A 16,989-nucleotide genomic window follows, 5' to 3' on the forward strand; every position below is an offset into this window, starting at 1 on the left:
ACTATTTTTGTCATTAAAGATTTATTTTTATTTGAGAGAGAGAGAGAGAGAGGGAGGGAGACGGTGCACACAAGCGGGAGGGGCAGAGGGAGAGAGAATCTCAAGAAGACTCCCCGCTGAGCTTGGAGCCCCCTGCGGGACTCGGTTCCACGACCCCGAGCTGAAATCAAGAGTCAGATGCTTAACCAACTGCGCCACCTGGGTGCCCCAAGAATTTACTACCTTAACCATTTTGCCATAAGATTTTTTAGGATTAAATATGACGCACAGAAAAAAAAAAATGTGACTTAGGTCAGGTGTGATGAAAAAAACACCTCAAAAATGTAGAGTAACTTATGGCCTATTCGATGTCTTGACATACTGGCCATTTTGACTCAGCAAGCATTCAACGCCTGACTTCAACAGCTATCTGGGAAGGTGCCGTGTGGCCCCATCAGCCTCATCCCCGGACCACCTGGGTTCCAGGTGTGCTCCGTAAGGAAAACCAGGAGCACTGCACTCACTCGGAAGGGGCTCATCAAAGCTCTATTGATTTTTGCTCAACCCTCTTCCTTACTTTCCTCACAATACAGTCATTATCTCTGTTCCTTGAAAAGAAAACATATGGCCCAAGGGAGAATGAAGAAACAAACTTGCATTTCAAAACTTCAATTTCAAGTGTCTTTGTCTTCCAGACAGATAAAGAGGGAAACAAGTTCGCTACTTGAAAGGAAAGTGCAAGGACCCTTTGTTTCCTAAACACAGTAATTAGGACGGCTTTGACGTGTCTTTATATCATCACCCAAGAGGCCCAGGGAATGCCCCTTTATTCTCCCAGTGCCCAGCTTTTCTTTCCCTTTTCTTTTCTTCCTTTCTCTCTCTGTCTCTTTCTGTCTCTTGCCATTCCTGATTTTTTTTTTTAACTTGTATTCGTTTGAGATGAGAGCTACTTTTCTCTTCTTTCCTGTAGTTGAAGTCAATGACCCCTGTGCTTCCAAGAGCGTGCTGGTCTGCTGAAGGCCAAGGCTCATTCTAGGCCCTGCCTTCATTCTGGGGATGCACCAAGCTAATAAGACCACTGTCCCCCAACGTGGCCAGAGAAGGAACTAGATGGTCCCTGGCCCTCAGAATGAAGTCCAGTGCTCTCAAATGTGCATAGAATCACCTGGAAATCTGAGGGCAGTGCAGATTCTGATTCAGTAGGTCCAGGGCAGGCCCTGAGATTCTGCATTTCTAACAGGCTCCCCGGGTGCTGCCGTGGCTGGTCTCTGTGTAGCAAGGTCAGAGATTACGTCAAAGACCAAGACCCAGAACTTTCTCACATCCCCAAACACCACACAGTCATCTCCATCTATATAGAAGGATGTTGAGAACCACCTCTCCCATTGCTGGATACAGACAGCATTTATCTTGAGTGGGGGTGAAGGAAGAATTGGCCCTTATAAAACACCTACTGTGTGTGAGGCACTATGCTGGAGGCTTTTCCTTTCTTTAACTTCCAGCATCCTCACAAAGAGATGGAGTAACCTGCTCAGACGGTTAGTGATGTAGCAAAGGCAGGTAGCAAAGGTTCAGATTCTTGTTAAAGTGACGAATAATTCTGCCCAAAGGGCCACTGTGATCTCCTAACTTCCCTTTATAGAAGACATAATCATTTCCTACTAGTTCTGGATCAAACTCGAACTCCCAAGCATGGGCATGGAAGAGTTCCACCAATTTTGGGCAAAATTAGAGCTACCCTGGGGGAAGGGGGTTCCAAAATCAAGATTAGACATCTCCTCCTGGGCTCAAATTCTCTTTTCTAATCGGGACAGAACACAGGTCTGCCTAACCAGCACACAACGCAGCTGGCCCAGCCTCATGCCTGGCGCTCCGGCCCGGGAATGCGGTGCCTCTAGCCCTTTCGTGAGGTCACTCTACATTCCCTGTCCAGGCAGAGCGGCCAGGTGCTCATCCCCCCTGCGCTCCCTGGCCTGTGAGGCTCACTCCGCACAATTAAGATGACGACCAGTCGGCTGTACATTCTGATCCTTTGCTCATTTGTAATTTTACGCATAAAGCGGACTTTAACAGCCTGGTCACAGGGACCCCAATTGGGCCATGGAAAACCTGAACTCATGGGAAGGGGGCAATGTTTTATGATTTCATTAAAAAAATTTTAAACCTTGTAACCATTAGAAATTAATGAGTTAAAATTTAAGACAGAGATTCCAGTTGTGCCTCCCCCCCCCGCCCCGGAATTTAATTGCCCCTGTATCTGACACTCCCTTGTCAGAGGTCTGGGGTCTGTGTCTAGGTTTCTTGCTACTGTGCATAGTAATACAAACCCCACTGGAGGCTCCCTCCCTCACTCCAGGGGAAAGCGCAAGACCTAATGGTGACCAGGGGCTGTGTATGTTCTGACTCTCTTTCTGTTTGGAACTTTTCTCCACTGCTTAGGGCAGTGACTTTTACGGCACTGAAAAACAGCTGTCATTAATAGGAAGGATTTAGATGCATGCCATGGTAGAGACATCAAAATTGGAGTCAGGTCATTTGGGCCAAGAGAGGAGTCCCCAGATTCACTGTAATTATAGTAATGCTAAGACATATAGAGCCTTTAAAGAGATAGTAGAGCTACATTCAGCCTGTCTCCCCTCCAGCCCACCTCATCCAGCACAGAGCCAGGCAGGTGGCAGGAGGGGGACACACACAGGACGGTGACCTGTCCTGGCAGGAGCAGAGCGATGGTCCAGTGTACTCCTGGTGGGGGGAGCACAGAGGAGTCAGAGATGCCTCTGCATCAGGAAGTAGCCGAGGTGATTCAATATGTCACATTTCTTTTCCTCCTGAGTCAGGGATCAACTGGCCCACGGACGCGGTGCCGGGTGTTCAGGGTGCTGGTTTAAACTTGGCTGGCCTTAAAGTCACAGCATTTTTCTTTTTGCATAACAACAGTTAACCAAAGAAAACTCTCATGAGTGTGTACCCTGGAGCCTGGTTATGGTATTTCCAAAAACACTAAAAAGCTTGCTTCTGTCCCAGCACGCCTGGAGGGTCTTCTCCCCATCCCCACCCGGTCATGCAGTGGACTGCATAAGCACCTTCCCTGAGGGGGGTAAGGCCATGTCACTGGAGGGGACCCTTGGGAGGAGTTCCAGCTGGGCCCCTTACCTCTCCCTCTTGCTAAAAAGTGGAGTGAGGATTAGAGAGAATCCATGTAAAGCACCAAGTACATCCCGGCACACGGTGGGGGGGGGGGGATTCAACAAACGGCAGGTGTTTTTAATATAACCGATCCTATGATATTAACTTAGAGCTGAGCTCAAAACCTTTTTAGGGAATCCCAGGGTTTCCAGCAGCGGTTCCCAAACTTACTGGTGCATCGGAATCCCCTGGAGAGACTATTAAACTGGATTGCTGGGCCCTGCCTCCCGAGGTTCTGATTCAATAGACACGGGGTAGGACCTGGGAATGTGCATCTCTAACAAGCTCCCAGGTAGGGTGGATGCTGGGTCCAGGGACCACACTCTCCACAGGGTAGAGTCCCAGCTCCTGAGGTTTGTTCACACAGCTCTTCACGACTAACCAGAGCACGCCCCCTCCTCTGCCAAGTCGGCCTGATCTTTCCCTGGTCTCTCTAGCCAGCCCTGGACTCCAGACATCAAGGCTGGACTCAGTTTTCCCCTGTGTGCTCTGCCCCGTGCCCTGCTGTCTGCCCTCAGAAACAGCCCCACCCTCCAGGACCAGGTCAGGAACTACCTGCTCCCGTGCATCTGCCCCACCCCGTGCTTCTGGCCATCTTGCGTGTTCCTCTTTTGTGGGGCTTTAGACCCTCCTCACTGCAAGGGGTGCAGACTGTCCGGTCTTGTCTGCCCTCCTAGATGGGGAGCCTTCCGGGTCATGGGCAGGGTGGCAGACGTCTGGCATTTTCCACGGGGTCTTCTGGCCTGTTGTTTGTGTGTTTGTGGGGTTTTGCCACTAAGTACAAAATCAGGATCCACTGGATTGAAAGGAAAAAAAGCTGACAGAGAGGTTAAAGGAACCAGAATGAATAACTCTGGGCAGAGGGAAGTTGTGGGTAACAATCTTCAACAATGGAAACATTAAAATAAAGAACATTGACCAACTGATCTTTACCCCTCTGAAAGAACAAATTTGAGGAAATGGGGTCAAATTGTGACATATTTGATTTAGGTCTGCTATAGGGAAGTTCCTGATATTGGGAATTATTAACAGTGAACTGGATTGGCAAAGGTGCATGTGAATAATCTCTACTCTGCTCTAAAATGGAACAGATTCTCAACCATGAAAGTTTTAGATGCGCTGCTGCTTTTATATCTTGGGTACAAAGTTGAGAGGGAGGGAAGGGCTCTTTACAGGTTTCTTCTAACTGGATATGGGTTTGGCAGCTGTTTGTGTTACTTAAGGATACACACTGTTAAGTTTGCTGCTAACTACATTACAAAGAGTAACAAATATTTTTTTAAAAAATCAGTACCTTAGGGAAGTGGCTGGTTTTCCCTCTGGGGGGGTGTCATGAGAACCCACATGTGCCAACCCTGCAGGGCTAGTAGGATTTATGCAACACCACAGTCCTCTCTTCCCACTTGCCAGGTTTAACCATCACATTCACGAAAAGCTAGGGTTTTTCTTCCTCATTTTTAATGGAAAGTCTTCAAATTTCTGGTGGTGGGAGGAAGTGGCTCTTGCACTCTCAACAGTGAACAGGAAATGTAATAAGTTATTATTACTCTGATAAACTGGAAGGATAGTTTTTGCAGGCAGTTCTTCCTTCCACTTTGAAACCTGGCGGCTTTCTGACCATGCTGGTGCCAGACGGGTCTCCGTGTCACCTGCTCAGCTAGATTTTTTTGGGGGGGGGGGTTGGGGGGGTGGCGGGGGAGGCAGAAGGGAACTGGGCAGAGAGAAAGGGAAATGCTCCTCTGCGGCACTAGCAATCCACTGGGAAAATGTGTTTCGTGCGAGCGAAAAGGGTTTGCTGAGCCATAGTTCCAAGGTAAACACTGCTTCTATTTAGGGGCAGGTGACATATTTAAGGCCAGTGCAGGAAAACTGAGGGTCAGGTCACACCTGCTTTAATGATGGACCCTCTGGGATCCCTGGCTGCTTATCTCTCTTTAGTCCTGAGTTTGAGAGTTTTGATGTTGCCTACATCCTGAACTTCTGATTCAAAGACACCTTTAGGTCAGGAAATGGCTCTAAATTCCAGAGCACACAAATTTCCATGGATCCCGGGGCCTTGGGGCTCTTAGCTTGTTTACCTTGCTGGGGTGTGAAGAATTTTTGTCTCTGCCTCACAGTAAAATAATCCAAAGCAGCTGGGATTCAATGGCCTAAAATTCATCCTCCTTTAATGCTGGTTTAGGGAAAAAAAAAAAAAAAATCCTTCCTGACTTGAACCTGAGACAGAAATCTCCTTAAATAGCTGTGAGAAACACAATTCAAATGGTCAGCTATTTTACTCTGACATCTATCACATCTTTTTTTTTTTTTCTTAAGTAATTGGTCCAACCACATCCTTTGCCCCTGTATTGTGGGCGCCTAGCACAACTCGGCTGGCTCCGAAATCACTCCTGCACTTGGCTTCTCCTTGCTTTTGCCACTACACCGACCTGATTCAAGCCTTTACTAGCTCTTCCCCCAAACCAGGGCAGTGGCCTCCTTACAGGCCCCTGGACCCACCCCCGGACACCCTTCCCTGAAACGTGCAAATCTGATCATGACCCTCCCCAGCGCACAATGCAGCAAGATAAAATCTGAACTCTTTTGCTTGCATATAAGGCCCTGGAGTGCTGGCTCTCTCTCTCTCCCTCTCCCCCATGCCCTTGGGAGTCCAGGAGTGCTGTCCTTTTTAGAGTTCCCTGAAAACACTGCACTGTCATGTCTCCTGGCACCAGCCACCCTTGGCCCCCCAGACCAAACGCTGCCCTCTTGTCTCCCCTTCTGGGCTTCAGACATACACGACTGGATGGTAAGGAAGAAGGAGATATTCTTTCAGGCAGGTTAAAGCACTCTTTGTCCTGGGTGCCCACCACACATGGAAAAGGCTCTCAGTAAACAGGTCTCCCCTAATCCTCTGGGTTCAGGTCTAGCTGTGTGCCTCCTGGAGAAGGGCCGGGGGGCCTATGCCCCTGCTCTCTGTCTCCCCAGCCTGTTGTAGAGTGTCCCACATGCTATAGTAGGTGCTCACTTTGTTGAAATAAATGAACACAGATTCAGTGTTATTTCTCACTCTTGGGTTCCCTGTCCTGAATGTGGCAGCCCGCAGACATCAAAGGCTGAAAGAGGAGGGTCCCACACAGCAAATACAGATATCAAGTGATCAGCACACATCCATAAAGAATGACGGGGATGGGGGGTGCTGCCGTTTCTCACAGCAGCACCCCGCAGCCCTTGACTTCGGAGACAGAGGGGAAACCTCCCAGGGGCGCGCGGGCAGGCCGGTCTTGCTGCAGGAAACAGACTGAGTGCGTCTCTCAGAATGAGGACAGAGATATGGGGCTGTGCGTAATCTCACTCGCCGCCCACGCGGGGCTCAACCTCAAAAGCTCACTAAGAACTTTAGATGGACCAAGTCTTTTGTTTTGCTGAAGCCCCCTGTCTCCTTCTTGGTTTCTTCGGGCTCAATGTTTTGGGGGCAGAAAGAATGAAATGAGTTTCTAGAGGTGGATCCTACAGGAAGCCCACTCATTGCAAGAAGAGGGAAACACAAAGAGAAAGGGAATGACTTCCTACCAACCAGGTGGAGAGCAAAACGGTGTGGTGCTCTGAGGGAGAATCACCTGCTGGGCAGAATGCTCCCCAGGCCAGCTCTGGATGCCTCGAGGTGAGGCCAGGTTGCCTTAGGCTCAGTCAGGGGTGCCTGCCTTGTGGGCTGGGCTCAGGATGCTGCAGGGAGATAGCAGACAGGCCACTGGTTGTCTAGGGAGGCCACCTGGCCAGGCAGGTAGGTGCCCTCGGGAGTGAATCACCTGGAGAGCCGTATCAGAAAAACAAACAAACAAACAAACAAACCAAGACAAAACAAAAATGGCCTAGACAACGTTCCTCATCCATTGGACACACCAGGACACACCGTGTGGGAAAAACACTAATATTGTTTTCCCCTGTACTTCAAAAATGGGAAAATACAATGAGGGAAATTTTAATACTGACATGGCATATAAAGTTCATGCAGCGCCTTCTTAACACAACACTCTCTGCAAAGGAGGCCCTGGTCTGGAACTCCCCTTTTCATGGCCTCATAAAACACTGATTTACTGACCTTCAAAGATACACCTTTATTGTTTCAGTTTTCCTGGTGTAAGAATTTCTGGTAGATAACTGAAAAAGCAAGCTCATATTTCCTTATCAACACAGAGAATGTGTTTATATTACAGATTTGTCATTTTGGGGGCAGGGGGAGTAGTGGGAAGGAAGTAACAGGCGAGGCATTTGAAATACTTGTTATCAACAGAATGGACTAAAAGACCACTGATCTCCATGTCTGTGGTTCTCCAAACCAAGTATTAACATATAGCCAAGTCTTCTCTCTAGGATGGGAGGGGGCAGGAAGACAGCAAGCAGGTGCCTATCCTATAGCCTGGAGCTCCACTCTAGGGGATTTCCTCCGTGGGGTCTCCCCACCGGCTTCTCCAGGGCCCTGTGGCTTATCTGTCTGATCACTCTACCTTACCACCTCAGCAAGGGCCGTACAGGAGCTATCTCAAAAACTGTAAATGTTTCATGTCTTGTCTGCTGTGGGTTTTCCTGAATTAAGTGCTTTGTACTATCTGTAAAGTCATAAAAAAAAAAAAACCAACGTGGGTTATTTTGGTTTGTTTTTTCAAGATTCCTTTAGGCCTGAACCACTCACACCACCCTCTCGACTAGAAAGCTTTCCTTCCCCAACAGCTTCTTGGCATCAACCCCTCTTTTGACCCTTGACTTCCCATCTGTGCTGCAAAGCCCTCTTCAGAAAAAAAAAAACCCTTCCTCCAGAAGCCCACCCCAATCGCTCTCTCCGGGACTCTTCCCCTCCTTTCCCCCACCCCCACTCCGCACGTCCGTCATCACGTGCTGCCTTATTATTATTATTACAGGTTCACCCGTCCAGTCCTCTGACTAGACAGTGGCCCATGAACGCAGTTGTCTTCCTCCTGTGTCTCCCTAGCACGGTGTGGGCGTCGCAGGCCATAAATCTTTGTTGGCCTAGGTCTGAATGAATGTGCCCTTAGGTCTTAGATAACTGGGGACAAACATGGCTACTTCCAATCAGTGACCTTAAGGAAAACAGCGAGCTTCTCTATTTTCTTACTGGGAATAAACAGCAGAACTATTAACATAAAATCATAAAATGTTTTTGTCGTGGGCAAACACTGAAAACAAATTCCCTCCCAGATACAAGCAGAGATCTAATCACAGGAACGTTTTATTTTATTTTTTTTAAAGATTTTTTTTTTATTTATTCATTTGCAAGAGGGACAGAGAGAGAACAAGCAGGGGGAGAGGCAGAGGGAGAGGGAGAAGCAGACTCCCCGCTGAGCAAGGAGCCCCATATGGGACTCGATCCCAGGACCCTGGGATCATGACCTGAGCCGAAGGCAGACGCTTAACCATCTGAGCCACCCAGGCGCCCCTCACAGGAACATTTTAAAAGGCAAAACTTTCAGCCTTCCAGGGACGTTTCAATCTACCAAAATGTCAATGAAACGAAATACACTACTTGTAGACAAAGCACTTTCTAGAAGCCGGCTTTGCCAGTGATTTTACGAAACCAACACACACGCCCTGCCTCTCACTAAGCCGTTCTTCAAGCCTTGCCCAGGGTGTGATAACTAACACCAGTGGATTGCCAATGCCATTCTTTTTTTTTTTTTTTTTTTTTGAACAAATGAATCGGTTGGCCGAAGAAGCAATGAAACACGCAGAGAACCACATGCCACAACTGAACATAACACGTTACCATCTGGGGGTAATACTGCCGCTGTTATAACGCCCAGCCCCGCCTTTCAGAATTAATGGATCTCCACTGGTGGGACTGGGCACAGACTTCTATCATTTGATTAGAACTGTCGTGTTATCATTGGTTTCCTGTTTAGGTATGATTCAAAACTGCACCTAATTCAAGTGGCCAAAAGGGCAAGGGAGGGGAAATAGCACTTGCTGAAAGCTATCTCCAAAAAACTAAATTTGTTTTGACAGCATCTGCTGTTCATATTAGAACCTACTGCATCGAATGAATAGATGTATGTATGTAGTTTTTGCAAGAGCAGCGGGAGATGCTTTTTTGGAACTGCAGAGTTGGGTAGGTTTTTCTCAGGTAGCTAACCGTTCACGGGCACCCTGGTCCTTTAGTTCAAATAAGGTAGCACCCTGTCCAACCTGTCGAGCACTTCATTAAGCAACACCTGACGTGCTTAAAATGAAAAATTCCCTTAGGTTTTTCCGCCTTCTTTTCCCTCAGCCATTCTAAGAGACCCATACCCATAAGGGTGAAATAGAATGAACCTTCAGGAGAGTTTTCTGCTCCAGCCTACAGCATATTCCTATTATTTTTGTCAAGACTTTAAATCCCAAGCCAGCTTCCCCCTCCCTCCCCCCGCCCATCTCTCACCCCAAACACAGCGCTACAAGTGCCTCTCCCGTCTTCACGGGGTTCTGGGCCATTCTGCGGAGCCCTGTCAACAGCCTCAGCCAACTGTAACAGAAGGGAAATCTGAAACTGCCGAAACCATGAAAACCACCACCATTTACTCTTCCCTCTGAGGAACTTCCAAGCATACAAGGGTTTTATAGTACTTGTGGTGCTGGGTTTGTTGCACTATAGCTCTCCTCCAGGAGGTCAGAAAATCAGGAATCAGCTTTATTTATTGGCAACTGTGCTGAGTGATGTGGTAAAGAAATTTCTTTCTGAGAAAACCAGGCGGCAACAAGGATTTGAGAGGATGTTCATCATCTGGCACGCTGAAGCCTCGCCCTCCCGAGGCAAGGGCGGACGGCCCCCGTGGGGAGCCCCAGGTGCATCCCGGGCTGGGGAGCCCCAGAAGGGCTGGCACCAGCGAGGATGAGCCCCGCGCCGCTGGGCATGCCTGCCATCCCAGCCCCAGCCCGGGCTGAGCTCAAGCACAGCGGGGCTCAGTTTCGGGCTCCCCCCAGCCCCCGACCCCCCGCCTGAAGCACCCCATGGGCCTTGGTTTCTCCAATTGCAAACAGTATTCTGTCCTAAAGTCATCAAAGTGTTTCCAAGGACAAGTGATTCTATGGGTATTGAGAGCCAGAACCTGACCTGGTGGACCTTAAGCTGTCAGTGGGGAGAGTCGGAGGGGAGGAGGAGACAGAAAACACAGAATGGGGGGGGGGGGCATAAAAAGGAAATCTTATGTCAGCTTTCCCGCAGAAACTGCCAAATTCTGTTTCACTGCGCGCTCTAGACATCCGCTGAGGCGACGAGCCTCGCTCTCTCGTCTTCAGGTGACCAACGAAACTGAGGTGGGGAGAGGGTGCGAAGCCAGGTACAGGGAACGGCCTAGAGCTCCCGAGGGACTCCAAAATGGCCTGGAAGGAGAGGTCGTATTTGGAGCGCTTAGCTAATGTGGGCACGTCTGCGGCTCTGAATTTCGCCCTCGCTTATTCCGTTCGCAGGCGGACAGGGGCCGTGTCGGCACGGCAGCTACTCTGCGTGGGAACTTGAATAAGTGACCTCAAAGCCTGCCACGAAGTGGACTTTTGGAGGCCCGTGTCCGGGTGCTGGGGCCCCGCGACTCCGGGTTCTGCGCCCCGACACCGCTCCACTCGCCCTTCCCGTCCCTCCACCGTCCACCTCCGCCGTCTCCTGCTTCTCGGCGAGGTCCCAGGACGTCTCGCAGCCCCTGCGCCCGGGACCCTCCCCAGCTCCCGAGGAGGCATCGCGCGCGGGCACGGGTGCGCGGGGAGCGGGAGCGGCCGGGCGGCCTCCTTACCTGCAGCGGGCCGAGCAGCGCGCAGATCGTGAGCAGCGCGGGCAGCGGGCGGCGCCGCCGGGCGCGCGGGGCCATGGCGCGGTGGGCGGGCGGGCGCCGCGCTCTGCGGCCTCTGCGGCCCGGGCTGCGCGGCTGTCTGGGACCTCCCGGTCGGCCCGCCCCGCCCCGCCGCCGCGCCCGGCCCCGCCCCAACCCCGCCCCTCCACCTGTCCCCGCCCGCCCGCGCGGCGCCCCCTCCCGCCGGCCCGGGCCGCGCCCGCCAGGTGGTGCCCGAGCGCGGGGCGCGCCCCTTCCGTTCCTCGGGTTTGCGGGCGGACCCGGGCCGCTGGTGGGTGAGGGTGGCTGGGGGCGATCTGAGGGTGCGCCGCCCCGCCGTCCGCATCCTCTGCAGCAGCGGGCGCGTGAGTGAGCCCGGAGCTTCCAGGCCTTGGCTCTTCGTGTTGCACGCGGCCAGTGGGCAGACGGGGTTGCCTGACCTGCGGTGTCGTCCACGTTCGCGGGCACGGACCAGTCTGCGCCCAGACCTCCGGCGCCGGCTTCCCGGGGAGGGCGGGCAGCGGCGGCCTAGCCCGCCCGCCCGCCGGCGGCCGCCTGGAGCCCGCGCGCTCAGCCCTGGCCGACCCGGCCTCCCGAGCAAGGTGGATGCCCCGCCGCCCGGGAATTAACCAGAAGAGGACCTTCGTGGGGGATTTCGTGGACTACTGTGCAAAGGTCACCACAGGATACCGTCCGGCACGCTTCGTACAATCCTCCTTCAAAGTTGCCCGGCCAGCAGCCAGTTTTTCTTGCCCCTCCTCCGGGATTCTGCTGCAGGCTGCCCGCCGTCGCCCTGTCTCCGGCCTTGATGCGTCCCTTCCAGGGGTGGAAGTAGCCAGTGTCCCGGGCACTGCACCTGTTGCTCTCGTCACTTGCTATTCTTTGCTTGGGAGAGTATCTAACCTCACATTCCAGGCCGTTGCTGGACGCACACACACACCCGCTCCTTTCGATAACTTTTTGAGTGAAAATACTTGTCCGGTGTCAACAGAAGGTTCTGTTTTGAATTTCTCGAGTGCCAGAACTATCTACTTGCCTTACTTTTGGCCCAGTGCATGGTGTATCCTAGTGAATATTCTATATGATCTTCCACCGTTGTTGGGTGAAGTGGGTTTTGACTATCAATTAGGTCAAATTGTTTGAAATGTCATTTTCTGTCTACTTGTTCTGAGAAAACTGGAAATTTACAGAAACTGGGTTTATTTATTTTTTCCTTTGGTTCTCAACCCTCCCCCCCACTTGTTTTTGAAGCTCAGATTAGAGGCATAAACATCTCAGATTATTATGTCTTCTTGATGAATTGACTTTTCATCATTATTATATGTCCTCCTTGATCCATGATAAAACTTTGGGTTCTGAAGTCTACTTTGATATCAGTTATATAGCCACTTCACCTTTCTTATGAATAGCATTTACTTGGGATATCTCTTTTTCTTTCTTTCTTTCCTCTCCTCCTCTCCCCTCTCCCCTCCCCTCCCCCTCCCTTCTTTTCTTTTCTTTTCTTTTCTTTCTTTTTACATTTAAAAGAGAAACTTAAAGAAAGAAACATCAGCTTTTCTGCCCATGGATGCTGGCGCGTAAGCATCATTAAAGTCTCCCCTCCCAAGGCCCTCACACCTAAGTCAGAGTCTCCCAAAGAGCCTGAACAGCCGTGGAAGCTCTTCATGGGAAGTCTGAGCTTGGAAACAACTGATGAGAGTCTGAGGAGCCATTTTGAGCAATGTGGAAAACTCACGGACTGTGTGGTAATGAGAGATCCAAATACCAAGCACTCGGGAGGCTTTGGGTTGTTTGTTGGTTTGCCACTGTGGAGGAGGTAGATGCAGCCATGAATGCAAGGCCACATAAGGGGAGTGGTCTCAAGAGCAGATTCTTAAAGACCTGGTGCCCCCTTAACTGTAAAAAAGATTTTTGTTGGTGGCATTAAAGTAGGTACTGAAGAACATCATCTAAGAGATTATTTCGAAAAGTATGGGAAAACTGAAGTGATTGAAATCATGACTGCCTGAGGCAGTGGCAAGAAGAGAGTCTGCTTTGTAACATTTGGTGACCATGACTCTGTAGACAAGGCTGTCATTCAAAAATCCCACACTGTGAATGGCCACAAGTGGGAAGTAAGGAAAGCCCTGTCTAAGCCAGAGATGGCGAGTGCTTCATCCAGCCGAAGAGGTGGAAGTCGTTCTGGAAACTTCGGTGGTGGCCGTGGAGGTGGTTTCGTGGAAATGACAACTTTGGTCACGGAGGGAACTTCAGTGGGCGAGGTGGCTTTGGGGGCAGTCGAGGTGGTGGCAGATACGGTGGCTGGCGAATGGCTATAATGGATTTGGTCATGTTGGAAGCCATTTTGGGAGTGGCGGCAGCTCTAATGATTTTGGCAATGACAACGATCCATCTTCAAATTTTGGGCCCTTGAAAGGAGGAAATTGTGGAGGCAGCAGCTCTGGCCCCTATGGTGGTGGAGGCCAATACTTTGCCAAACCACAAAACCAAGGTGGCTGTGGTGGTTCCAGCAGCAGTGGCAGAGAATTTTCATTCCTGCCAGGGAGGGAAGCTGAGTGGCAGAGGAGAGCCAGAGAAGGGACACGGATGCTGCTTACAACACATTTGTGAATTCAGCCAAGCACAGTGGTGGCAGGGCTGAGCTGCTACAAAGAAGACATGTTTTAGACAATACTCATGTGGAGGGGCAAAACACTTGAGGACTGCACTTGTAATTGTATAACAGGTTATTTTACTTCCTGTCCTGTGGAAAGTATAAAGCATTCCCAACAAAGGGCTTTAATGTTGTGTATTTTTTTGTTTTGTTTTTTTGCAGCCATGCTGTTGATTGCTAAATGTAATAGTCTAATCATGACCCTGAATAAATGTCTTATTTGTTTATTTTTAAAGATTTTATTTATTTGAGAGAGAGAGAATGAGAGATAGAGAGCACGAGAGGGAAGAGGGTCAGAGGGAGAAGCAGACTCCCCGCCGAGCAGGGAGCCCGATGTGGGACTCGATCCCGGGACTCCAGGATCATGACCTGAGCCGAAGGCAGTCGCTCAACCGACTGAGCCACCCAGGCGCCCAATAAATGTCTTTCTTTTTAAATGTGCTTGTGTAAAGTTAGTCAACTTGAAGTCATCTTGGTAAACTACCCCAACAGTGTGAAGTTAGAATTCCTTCAGGGAGATGTCAGGTTCCATCAGAAATTTACTTGCAACCTGCTTGGGCCCAGAAGCCATTGTTTCCACAGACTTTGGTGTAGTTGAACTGACAGTTAATGTGTTGTGACCTGTAGTTTACCATTAAAAGGGTCACCCAAGCAAAGTCATGGAGTTTATTTGGTTATCAGTGATTGTTGGCACACGCTATGCAATATATCTAAATTGAATTATGAACATATATCTAAATATGAATTGAATTCATATTGAAATATGAATAAGTATCAGATAAAATTATAGAGGGGATTAAAGCTTGTATATCATTCGTTATGTGTAAACAATAAACGATTTAATATCCTCTTGATAATAATAAAAAAAATCACTTCTGTTGACAAATTAGGGCCACAATGGACAGCTTCACAGAACAATGGAAATAGGACAGTCCCAAGACAACAGAGCGTCAAATTGCCCCAGACAGGTAGAATTGTTCATCGTCATCCTCTCCCTGAGTACTATCCACTCCAGCCTCCTCATAATCCTTCCCAAGGGCAGCTACGTCAGCACGGGCCTCAGAAAAATTTCTTCCGCCATGCCCTCATCTACATCCAAGTGAACGAAAGCATGCTTGCCGTACATCAGATCAACCTTGTGGTCCAGCTGAGGCCAGGCCTGAGCAATGGCTGTGGTGTACTTTAGCCAGAGCTCCACCAGCTACCACAGTGGGAGGCTGGTAATTAACGCCAGCTCTGAAGCCAGTGGGATGCTACACTTGATCTTGATGGTGGCAATGGCAACATTGACATCTTTGGGAATCCTGTCGCCATGGCACAACAGGCCACAAAGCCATGTATTTTACCACAGCAGGGGCACATTTCACCATCTGCTTGGCTGGCTCAGAGTGTGGTTGGTGCTTTCAGCTGCAGCAAGCTCTTCATGGTAGGCTTTCTCAGCAGAGATAACAGGGGCATATGTGGCCGGAGAGAAGTAAATGTGGGAATAGAGGCTTGGTCTGGAATTCTGTCAAATCAACATTCAGGGCTCCATCAAATCTGAGGGAAGCAGTGATGGAGGACACAATTTGACCTGTCAACCTATTTAGGTTAGTGTAGGTTGGGCATTCAGTATCGAGGTTTCTACGATAGATGTCATGGATGGGCTCGTTGTGTACCATGAAGGCACAATCAGAGTGCCCCAGGGTGGTGTGCATAGCGAGGATGGAGTTGTAGGGCTCAACTACAGCTGTGGAACCCCAGGGGCTGGGTAAATGGAGAACTCCAGCTTGCACTTCTCGTCATAATTGACAGAGAGTTTCCATCAGCGGGGGATTGAACCTAGAACCAGTACCCCTACCGTAGCTGTGGAAAACCAGGAAGCCCTAAAGATCTGTGCCCTGGTCTGCGAATTTGGTCCAAGGTGAGGTCAATGATCTCCTTGCCAACGGTGTAGTGCCTAGGGCCATAGTTATTGGCAGCATCTTCCTTGTCTGGGATGAGCTGCTCAGGGTGGAAGAGCTGGTGGTAGGTGCTGGTACAAACTTCACAAATGATGGCGGGTTTCAGGTCTACCAACGCTGCCCTGGGCACATACTTGCCAACACCTGTCTCAATGAAAGAGTCATCTCCTCCCCCAAGGGTCTTGTCACTTGGCGTCTGGCCATCAGCTTGGACGCCTGTTCCAGGCAATGGACTTCCCGGCAGTCATTGCCCATCTGCACACCAGGCTGGCCACCATGGATGGAGACGCCTGAGACTTGTAGGGCTCTGCAGGGCTGGAGGAGGCAGGGGGATGGTGACAAGGATCTCCCACTGACAGACTCCCAAGGATTCCAGGGGAGAAGTGGTGAGAGGCAGGCCAGCCCGGAGGGCCCAATATACCACCCTCCCTCCCTCCCACGCTCTCGGCCAAGTGGCCAGAGGGCGGACACTAGACGCCATCCAGGCCTCGGCAGCCCCACCTCCGACCCCCTGGGACCCTGGACCCACGCGGTCGCCTTGGCCTGAGGGTGTGTGATGCTGATTGGTGGGTTCAAATGTTCAAGGCAAACTCCTCTGAAGGAGCCAGATCTAGGAAGGCGAAGAGACATCTTGCGGCCACAGAGGGCCAGTAGGATGATGAGGAGGGTGGAGACGGCTACTGGAAGGTTAAGGAGGCGAAGCAGCTGCCGCGTCCTCACTGGGTTTTGGGGGCGCGTCAGGTAGGCAAAGCCCGGGGGAGAAAAGGCGCCAGGTAAAGAAAGTCATGGCCAGAGACTCGGGAGTGCAGACCCTCCATCTCTGCCATGTCCCTGGGCCCCAGACCATCCCTTTCAATTTACATCTATTTAAAGTGACAGCACATAATTGGGTCTTGCTCTCTCATGTTACCCCCTTTGACAGTCCCTATCTTTTCACTGGAGTTTTTCAGACCATTCACATTTAATGTGATTATAGAGATGGTGAAATTCGAGTCTACTCTCCTGCTATTTGTTTTCTGTTTGTTCCATCTTTGTTCTGATGTTTTCACCTGCTCTTGGACTATTTCTTAGGATTCCATTTTGTCTCCACTGTTAGCTTATTTTATATACCTCCTTGTTTTATTTCTTTAGCTTTGGGTTTACAGTATGCATCTGTAACTTATCACAGTCCACCTTTGGATACAATTTTGCCACTTCATGTATAGTGTAAGGACCTTGGAGTGGCATACCTCCATTTCCCCCTCCCAGCTTTGTGCTATTGTAGTCAGACTACTGGTTTTGCATTGTAACTCCCTACTGTGCGGGCTGCCCAGCTACTTTTGTGCTTTTGGAAAGTTCTCTGGTAGTGTTGACTTAAAAAAAAAAATTAAAAGTGCAAATATCCTTTGAAAAAGCAATTCCATGTCTTGGACTCTAATATATCAAGATATAAAGA

At 50.1% G+C, this 16,989-nt stretch overlaps 1 protein-coding gene and 2 pseudogenes across 1 annotated transcript in view; 1 reads left to right on the top strand and 2 right to left on the bottom strand.

Moving 5' to 3' along the window:
- The window catches only part of TNFRSF11A (TNF receptor superfamily member 11a), a 51,163-nt gene extending 40,166 nt beyond the window's left edge, over nucleotides 1-10,997 (bottom strand). The window contains exon 1 of the mRNA XM_028102985.1: nucleotides 10,923-10,997. Coding sequence (XP_027958786.1) covers nucleotides 10,923-10,997 — 75 coding nt within the window. The remainder of the gene's footprint in view (nucleotides 1-10,922) is intronic.
- Nucleotides 10,996-13,568, top strand: LOC114208898 (heterogeneous nuclear ribonucleoprotein A1-like; annotated as a pseudogene).
- A 993-nt stretch (nucleotides 13,569-14,561) lies between these two features.
- Nucleotides 14,562-16,184, bottom strand: LOC114208900 (tubulin alpha-1C chain-like; annotated as a pseudogene).
- Nucleotides 16,185-16,989: the final 805 nt, after the last annotated feature.

The sequence above is a fragment of the Eumetopias jubatus genome, unplaced genomic scaffold (assembly GCF_037043125.1).
Source record: "Eumetopias jubatus isolate StellerSeaLion01/CBP00866 unplaced genomic scaffold, mEumJub1_p1.0 scaffold_16, whole genome shotgun sequence".
Lineage (NCBI taxonomy): Eukaryota > Metazoa > Chordata > Mammalia > Carnivora > Otariidae > Eumetopias > Eumetopias jubatus.